Genomic DNA, 8,723 nt, shown 5'->3' on the forward strand with positions numbered 1-8,723 from the left:
TTCTTCTAGTTCTTAAGTCTGGTCATCTATCTAACCTAAGATAATTGTCTCATCAAATTCATCTCGAGAATCGCCATATAAAGTTTCATCCCAATTATCATGAACTAGATCCTGAACTAAAGGGTTAGTCATATTCAATTCCTCTAAATTATCAGATTGTTGTCTAGTAACATTAAATACATTTAGTTCAGTGGTAATATTACCAAAGGATATGTTCATAAGTCCGGTCCTACAGTTGATGATAGCGTTAGCTGTCACTAAGAATGAGCGACCTAAAATCACTAGTATTTGTGCACTAGAGTCTTGAACAGGCTGAGTATCTATAACAACGAAATCCACTGGATAAATAAACTAATCAATCTCAATCAAAACATCCTCTACCACACCACGAGGTATTTCAAAATATCGCAACAATCAATGCAAATATTTTCTTTTACTCTCAATGCAGGATACAGGAATTTCTTCCCTGTTTTACGTGAAATCTTCCTTTTCTTTCATCCTTCACTTTGACACCTAATGCTTACACACTCAAATTCGTTGCAAACTCATTAAAGATTGTGTGTCAGGACTTCTATGAATACATGCCAAGCGTATAGAAACACGGGAAGGAGAGAAGCAAAACCGAGACTCTGTTTCTTCAAATACCCAACTATCTGCTCAAATTTAGTTGAATCAAACAAATATACCAGGCTTGTTTAGTCAACTAGAGTTCACCTGTACCAAACCCAGGGATTGAATCAGTCCAAAAGCTGTCCAAAAATCGAAACCTAATTTTGTTCTTTATTTCTCGCCAAAAACCAGAATTCAAATGTTGAAGATGAAGTTTCCTGAACCAAACCTCGGGTGCCTTTAACAGCTTGGGTGCCCCTTACTGATTGAGGTGCCCCTTATCCAAATTATGGGTGCCTTTAGTAATTTCCCAGGATGCCTTTAACAACTTTTCGAACCGATTTTTTCCAAAATGCTTATTGGCCAAAAATAACACACACAAAAACACCATAATAAGTACAAAAATGAGCCCTAACAATATATAGAATCGAGACAAATCGGACACAAAAATGTGTCCATTGGTACAAATGCAGTGATTAGAATGAGGGGGAGAGAGGTATCCCGGAAGATAAAATGGGTCAAATGCCCAAAAAAACATAAGGTGCGGTTGTAAAAGACAAGTAAAATTATGGTTGGGTAAAATGAAAACTATATCTCACAGACACGTATACCCTTCACCTCTTTTTTTTCTTCTTTTTATCCATTTCTCTCTCTAGGTTACTTTTTTTTCTTTTCGATTTAAAATTAATCACGAAAAAATTCACAACTTATGAAATATAAGTCATATTTTAATAAAACTTATAATTTTAGAAATGGTATGAGCATATCTACTAAACAAGACCTATTATTGATACTAAATTCGAAAAAAATCAAATTTTTTTTGCTGTGATGAGACTGGTTGGATTCTGACTTAAACTAAGATATAAGAAATTATTCAAAAAATAGGTAGGATGAAACTGGATGCATCCTAAATAAAATGAGAAAAAATAAATTATTCAAAAATTGCTAGGGTGAAACCGGTATCATCTTGTTTTAGATTTCCATAAATTTGTTTTTATTCATATTTAACTGGCATGAAACTAGTTTCATCCTGTTTTATATTCGGTTGAAATTTGTATTCATCTATTTTAAAGCTAAAATGAAGCTGGTTTCATCCGGGTTTAATTTGTGATGTGCATGGTTCCATCCATGTTTATACAAGGATAAAATTGGTTTCATCAAGTTTAAACTAGGATAAATTTCAAGGTTTAGTATACGGTGTACTTGATTTTATAAAGAAAACTTGTGTCAATCCCATTGAATATCATCTGCACCTCAGTAACTTAACTAACTTACTAATTGAGTATGAAATTTTCGGATCGTACTTGATTCAATGTCGCGAAGTACACGTTTAGTGGATCTTTATCCTAATTTTTCACCTAAAAAAAACACCGAACAACTACCAACTTTTCTTTTACTTTATTCAAATAATATTACACACTATTTTATTTTTCCCAAGTACAATCATTATTGTAGTATTGTGGATGACATGCATTAGTTAGTTAGCATCTATCAACTAATTGACACGTCTTATATTCACAAATCATTTTCCTTTTTTCTATAGCTAGTAGTACTTAGGGCATTTCCTAATGCTTTATGAATTATATATTCATGGATCGTACAAGTCTCCGAGCACTGTAGGGTACTGACCAGTAGACTTGTGAATGCAATAGAAATATAGAACATGTTAGTTAAATTCTAATAAATATACGGAGAGGGCACTTTAGTCCGCTGTTATAAATTTTTCTGGGTAAAATAACCAAATAGAATATTAGAACAGTATCTTTTAAATCCTAGAATATTAGAAGAGTATCTTTTTTTTACATGTCTATTTGACACACCAAAAATAGTATATGAGTTTTTTAGTCAATTTTGTGATCCCACAAAATAAGGTTTCCTTCGTCCAAATAAACTTTTTTTTAGGGAAAAGAATTTTCTATGTGCAGTTTTAACATCTATCTTAATTTATTTCGTAATTACTTATCTGCCTTCCATCCCAACAATGTTGATATGGCTGAGTTGGTCCAGTACTCCCAATGTCAAAGGTTTTATTTTGTTTTCTATTCTTTTGTTATTTACTTTTTTGTAATGCTAATAAAGACGTGTATAAAATATAAATCAACTAAATTCTAAGATAAAAGCCATTAGGTATGTAGATTCATTTGATAAGAAAGAAAAAACCAGACAAGAGATCAAATTTATACATCAATATTTTCTAGTGGTATAACTGAATCTGCAGCATCCAAAGAGACAAGACTTTGAGTATGAGTTGTTGTTGTGCAATCTCTTTCAAATCCCTTAATTTCAAACAGCTTCCAAGTTCCAGAACTTACATTGTAAATATATGGTTTTCCTGTACCCCAGCAGTGATATGCTATGAATTCTCCTTTCATCTTGATGTATTCAAATTCGGTGAAGTACGAGTAGAAATACCACTTTTGGTCGTGATAGGGACTAATCACTGAGTGTTTCTTATACCAACGTTTGGTATTGTTGTTAAACACCCATATGACCACTTCAGTTCTTGAAGAAGGATCGAATAGGCTCAATTCGCCTTCCAAATCGAAAAGTTGAAACTCATTTCCTGGGTATCTTCTTTGCGTTGGATTATAATTACATGGCACAGCAGATTCCATGGTACTAAACTCCTCGGTTTCAATATTGAATGATAATATTGCGTCTGATAAGCTAGGGAGAACACAGTTGTTCGATATGAAATAAGCTAACCAATCCACCATCCAGTAAAACGTCCCGTTGATAAATACAGGCGGTCTTTTTGTACTTGGAGGGTAAGAGCCGCTACCAACACTTCTTCTATGCTTAGTTCTTAAATTAAGAATCTGAAAGTTGAATTTTCGTGCAGTATAGCGACATACAACCACTTCGTACTCCTTTTTACATGGATGGAAGTAAAATCCACAGACAGATAAAAGACGACTTGGCGAGGTGACGATTACTTGTTCTTTTGTGATCGGGTTCCAAATACAGAATTGCCATAAATGCCTGGCTTGGCTTGTGAATAAAAGAAACCCATCATATGAACCCCAGAGATCAGTTGGGCGTTCCTCGCCATATGAACTAAGATCGAAGCTTGTAGCCTCAACGTACTCAGCTTTATCATCAAAAAGAAAAAGCTCTATGCAATTGTCAATGGGTTGCGAAAGAGATCGCACAACAATGGTTGGAGTAGATCGGGCTTGGTCTAGGTGTGCGCGCATAAAGTACGGATCCGTGGTTAAATCATATAACAAGTCAGTTGAGCTAGTATGGTGCCTCAACTGGAAGAGGGACTTTGCAGGAAGTCTAAGAAGTATGTTGGTGATGATATGAAAAGGAAGATCAGGGATAGGATGTCCCTCGTGAACAGATTCATTGCCAACTTTTGATAACTTGGATTTCTTATTATTTCTCGTAAATAAAACAAGACACTTACCCCATAGAATTGGAGCCCAAGCGATACATGGATGTTTACCCATTGATCGGATACTTCTGAAAAAAGAGAAAAATTAATTAAGATGATCAAAAGAGGGGTTTTTAAGATTCTATATGATTACTCGTTTATGTGAACTTAAGTACCCATTCAGAGAATACGATTAATATTTATACGTAGGCTATAGCCGAGTTATAGAAACCAAACCAGGAACAGGAATAGTAGGCCAGACTTGGGACTTTTATGGAAGTCCGAATTAGAACAATGTTAGGACACGACTTCTAAAGACTTGGGACGTTTCACATGGTTTGGTATGGGCCCGATTCCATCAAGCCCTATATACTGGATGATGATTCAACTAAACTCGAGACTTTTCTTCAAAAAAAAAAAAAAGATCCTGAAAAGTCTCGTCTTCGGTTCCTCCGAAAAGAAAAAACCCAAATTAAATCTTTTCTCGCCACTTCAATCATCAACTGATAGCAGGAAATCTCATTAAACCTTATCAATTTGTGTGTGCTCGATGTGTAATTGGTCTGTTTTATCTTGAAAACTCAAGTTTGTTAAATTTCGGAGTTAGGGTTTCTGAAATGTACGATGATAAGGTGATAGTCTAAATGGGTTATTTGAAGAACCATGATAAGGTGTCCAAATTTCTTATTTGATCTTCATATTCTTTATTTAACAGTGACTAGGATTCCATCTATAGAGAACCAATTGATGGGGTTTATTTTCCTTGTTTTTGCTCAAATTTGTTGTTTTTTTTTTTTACTCAAATTTGTTCAAATCTGTTGTTACCACTTTATATATTTCATCACTTACTTGCATTCCTCCTCTTTACTCATTGACAAGGAATAATACATCAAGCTTCTTTAAAGGTTAATTTCATCATCTGTTCTGTTTTCTATGTAAAAGTCCGATGTAGAACTCATGTTATCTGATTTGGTTATGAATAAACTGATGAATATGTGCAAAGTGTTTGGTGAAATGCATCAACAAAATGGAATTATTTTATGAGCACCTGCATTTTAAATTACAAAGCATTTTTTTTTATTCTTTTCAGTTTTGTAATCATCTTTACACAAGTAGAGGACAACTTAGCTGATATTAGTCAGTGATCTTGTGAAAGACAACATTACAGTTTTGAGAACTCTTAGTGTTAGAACATGAGTAGTAATCGACTGGTTATGCCTCTCAAATTCGAGTTCATAGCCACTTAATCTAGCACCACCACCATGACACTACAATACCAATACCACGGCAACCACCTTTACCATAATACAACAGCACCACCACCACCACCATATCACTAACCACCTGTCCAAAACATCAACACCACCACTTTAGAAATGTTATTAACTTAGAAACTTAGACGCCATCTTTTTGTATGTGGCGGTGGTGATGTGGGGGTGATGCAGTAATGCTGCCGTTGGTGGTATTAAGGAATTTAAGCTCATTGATGTTATGTCCCTTTGAACTGCCTAAGAGAACAATCTTGGATGTTTGTAGATTATGTCTCTTATTCATAGCTAGCAGCTGATTGAAACTTAGGTGCCCATCTTTTGGTATACTGATGTAGCACAACTATGATCGTAGGTGATGCTTACAAGCTTTGGCACCAATTCCTGCTGAAAACTTGCTTTGTGATTTTGTTGAGGCACTTGTTCTTTCAGATATACCCATGATGACTATAAGACATAGCTTCATTGTTTTCACCTGACTCATCTCTTTGTTTCATGTTTTAGTATTGAGTCTGCCAATGATTTATGATCTTAGCTAACGGTTACAAAGCCAGTATTTCAAGTATCAGCCTCATTTGCTTCATAATCTTAACAATGTACATTAATGGATTGCATGTTCTCCTTGTTTTCCAGATTGCTTCCTAAGGACTCACTCGCCAACTGTGAGGTTTCATTGGCTGATCTTTGAGGCAATGAGGATCAAGTGTGCAAGAAGTTCAGACTTAGAGTTGAGGATGTTAAAAGAAAGAATGTTCTTACCAATTTCTGGGTAAGTAACAATCTACAATTCCGTCTCTTATTAATGATTTATTTTGATACATATATTTATAATTGTTTGATTCAGGGAATGGATTTTACCACAGACAAGTTGAGACCTCTTGTAAGAAAGTGGCAGACATTGATTGAAATGCATATTAATGTCAAGACAACAGACAACTTCACCTCGAGGACATTCTGCATTAGATTCACCAAGCAGCGAGACAAACAAGTCAAGAGAACCTGTTATGCCCAATCTAGCCAGATTCGAGAGGTGAAGTTATGTCTTTCGATTTCAACATTTTCTCAAGATTGTTTCATCGTTCTGCAGTATATTCACCAAGCAGTCAGACAAACAGGTCAAGAGAATTTGTTATGCTCAATCTAGCCAGATTCGAGAGGTGAAGTTGGGTCTTTCGAATTCAACATTTTCTTATCATTTCATGTGATTCATGTGTGTAAGATTCTTTTGTGACCCTATTGGAAGAATAGGGAAATCATGGTAAACCAACATTTTCTTATTATTTCCTGATTGTATCATCTGTACTTTGTGTTGTCGGATTCTTCACAAGATGGCTGAAATCATGGTAAACCTGGCCTCTTCATGTGATCTTAAAGAATTGGTGGCAAAATTTATCCCTGAGATGATTGGAAAGGATATTGGGAAGGCTACATCAAGCATTTACCCATTGCAGAATGTGTTCATTAGGAAGGTCGTGATCATAAGTTTGATAAAATTATGAATGCAAGTGCTATGTTATGCGAAATGGAAGGAGTAATTGGAGATATTGCAACAGATGACAAGAATAAGTGGCCAAAAACTTATGTAAATCTTGTAGGAGAGCTACCAAATTAGAGTGGCAAGATTAGGTGACAATCTTAGTAGATGGATTTCAGTTTTAATGTTTAGTATGCAATTCTAGGTTTCTATAATTTGTCTTTCAGTTTGTATTTGGAGATTCTATGTGTTGAATGTTTTTTTTTATATTAATATAAAGTTCTTTAAATTGCAACTAGAATTTAAACCGTTTCATTTAATATTTTGTTTTCAAAACTAGGGGAAAATTTTGTCTCAGATTCAACCAACTTCTGAATCACCCGATCTGAATACTAATGTCTAAATCGCCATATCTAAATACTAATGTCTGAATCAGTAGGCTGAATGATGACAGAGCATTTACGTAGGACAGACATCAATTGTTATTAAATTTAACATATGATAACCGTGATACTAAATAATAGAGTATGTCCGTGACTTAAAGTCACATACTTTATTTGTCATAGTTAAATGACGTTTTCGATTCGTTATTTATAAAGAGTCGCACCAAATAAATAACGGTTCGAATGACAGATGAAAGCCGTGATAAACCATGTTTTAAAACAGATTTCATATGTCATTTATAGGCCCTTCTGGACTAGTGTTTCCTAAACAGAAACAGAGATAGAAATAGAGATTATAATGCACTTGATAGGACGAGTGTTTGGATATCCTATTTGCACTGTATTAAAAGACTCAGAGCCTTTCGTTAACATGTGCCCTATGCATGGTTGGTTAGGCTGTTTTTTTTTATCTTGATAAGAGTTTATTTGGATCATCGTTTAAAAAAGATTGCCTGCGAACTTACTTATCCTCGTTAAATATGATTACTTACTAAAAGTCTTTTTTTTTTATCAATTACTTTCACCAGCTGCTGAAGCATATAAAGCCAAGAACATGAAAGAATTCCAAGTAGTAGAATGAAGAACTGCGCATACATTGTACATTTACGAATTCTGTTCACTCGGAAACTCGAATTTTAAGTTTTAACGATGTCAACTAGATGTCTTTGTGAAATTTTCTGATAAAGAACAAGTATAAATAGTGATGAAACATTTTAACTTACTGGTGTACGTAGCTTTGATGTGTCAACTTCTTGCGCACCTATGGAAAGGGCCAAAGTATATGGAGAAGACTATGTGATGATATAATTCCCCATACCTGGCTGTACTTCTAAAGATGGAGTTAGGTTATAACTGGACGCTTCAATGAATACAAGTATACAAAATTGTGTTGGCTGATTTGGTCCCTTTATCTTCCAAGCAGGTTATCTTGTAGGAGTTCTATGCATGGATTCGTGAGTTGTAATGCAAATCAAAGATCAAATTTATCCATTAGATATACGTCGACTCTTTTGATAAGAAAAACCGGACAAGAGATCAAATTTATACATCAATATGTCATCTTCTATACAAATATAGCACCTAAATTGTATGTTGGATATCTCAGCAAGTTTATTGAACTTGGCGATAAAGGAGATTAATTATGGAAGATAATTCTGGTTGCACCAATTGGACATAATTTCATTGATTTAAAAGTGTATCATTCAATAGGAACTTCTTGAATAGTTGGAAATTTAAGTTGGATGGCTATGTTGGATATCCCCCGCCGATTTTGGTTAGGTGTTAACACATATCTAGATAATCCTAGAAATATCTAGGTTGTCTTGGATATGCTCTAGTAATGTCTAGAGTACAAAACCCCGTAAGTAGTAGCTAGAATAAACTAGATTAGTTTAGTTGGTTCTTTAGATAGTTAGTATGTAAATGGTCTCTAGAATTATCTAGAGTAAATAAGTAGTTAGATGCTAGAAATATCTAGCCTAGTAGGTTTTCTAGTACGCTCCTACAGTAGGTCTTTTAGAATACAGTAGGTCTTCTGGAATGTTCAAATA

At 34.6% G+C, this 8,723-nt stretch overlaps 1 protein-coding gene and 1 long non-coding RNA gene across 4 annotated transcripts; one reads left to right on the forward strand and one right to left on the reverse strand.

Moving 5' to 3' along the window:
- Positions 1-2,786: 2,786 nt before the first annotated feature.
- Positions 2,787-4,064, reverse strand: LOC113345252. The gene has a single exon (XM_026589049.1). It carries the CDS (start codon positions 4,062-4,064, stop codon positions 2,787-2,789), a length of 1,278 nt encoding a protein of 425 aa, XP_026444834.1.
- A 493-nt stretch (positions 4,065-4,557) lies between these two features.
- Positions 4,558-7,022, forward strand: LOC113345526. 3 transcript variants are annotated; one of them, XR_003358186.1, is made up of 3 exons: positions 4,558-4,893; positions 5,890-6,025; positions 6,101-7,022. It is a non-coding gene; the product is annotated as an uncharacterized LOC113345526 (long non-coding RNA). The 3 variants fall into 3 exon arrangements; XR_003358187.1 differs by having other exon boundaries at positions 4,558-4,659; XR_003358185.1 differs by having other exon boundaries at positions 4,558-6,025.
- The last annotated feature ends 1,701 nt before the right edge of the window (positions 7,023-8,723 follow it).

This window comes from Papaver somniferum, unplaced genomic scaffold (assembly GCF_003573695.1).
Source record: "Papaver somniferum cultivar HN1 unplaced genomic scaffold, ASM357369v1 unplaced-scaffold_81, whole genome shotgun sequence".
Lineage (NCBI taxonomy): Eukaryota > Viridiplantae > Streptophyta > Magnoliopsida > Ranunculales > Papaveraceae > Papaver > Papaver somniferum.

What these genes read in the sequence shown, in the direction of transcription:
- LOC113345252 (XM_026589049.1), bottom strand. Translation starts at nt 4,064, where the DNA reads ATGGGTAAACATCCATGTATCGCTTGGGCTCCAATTCTATGGGGTAAG.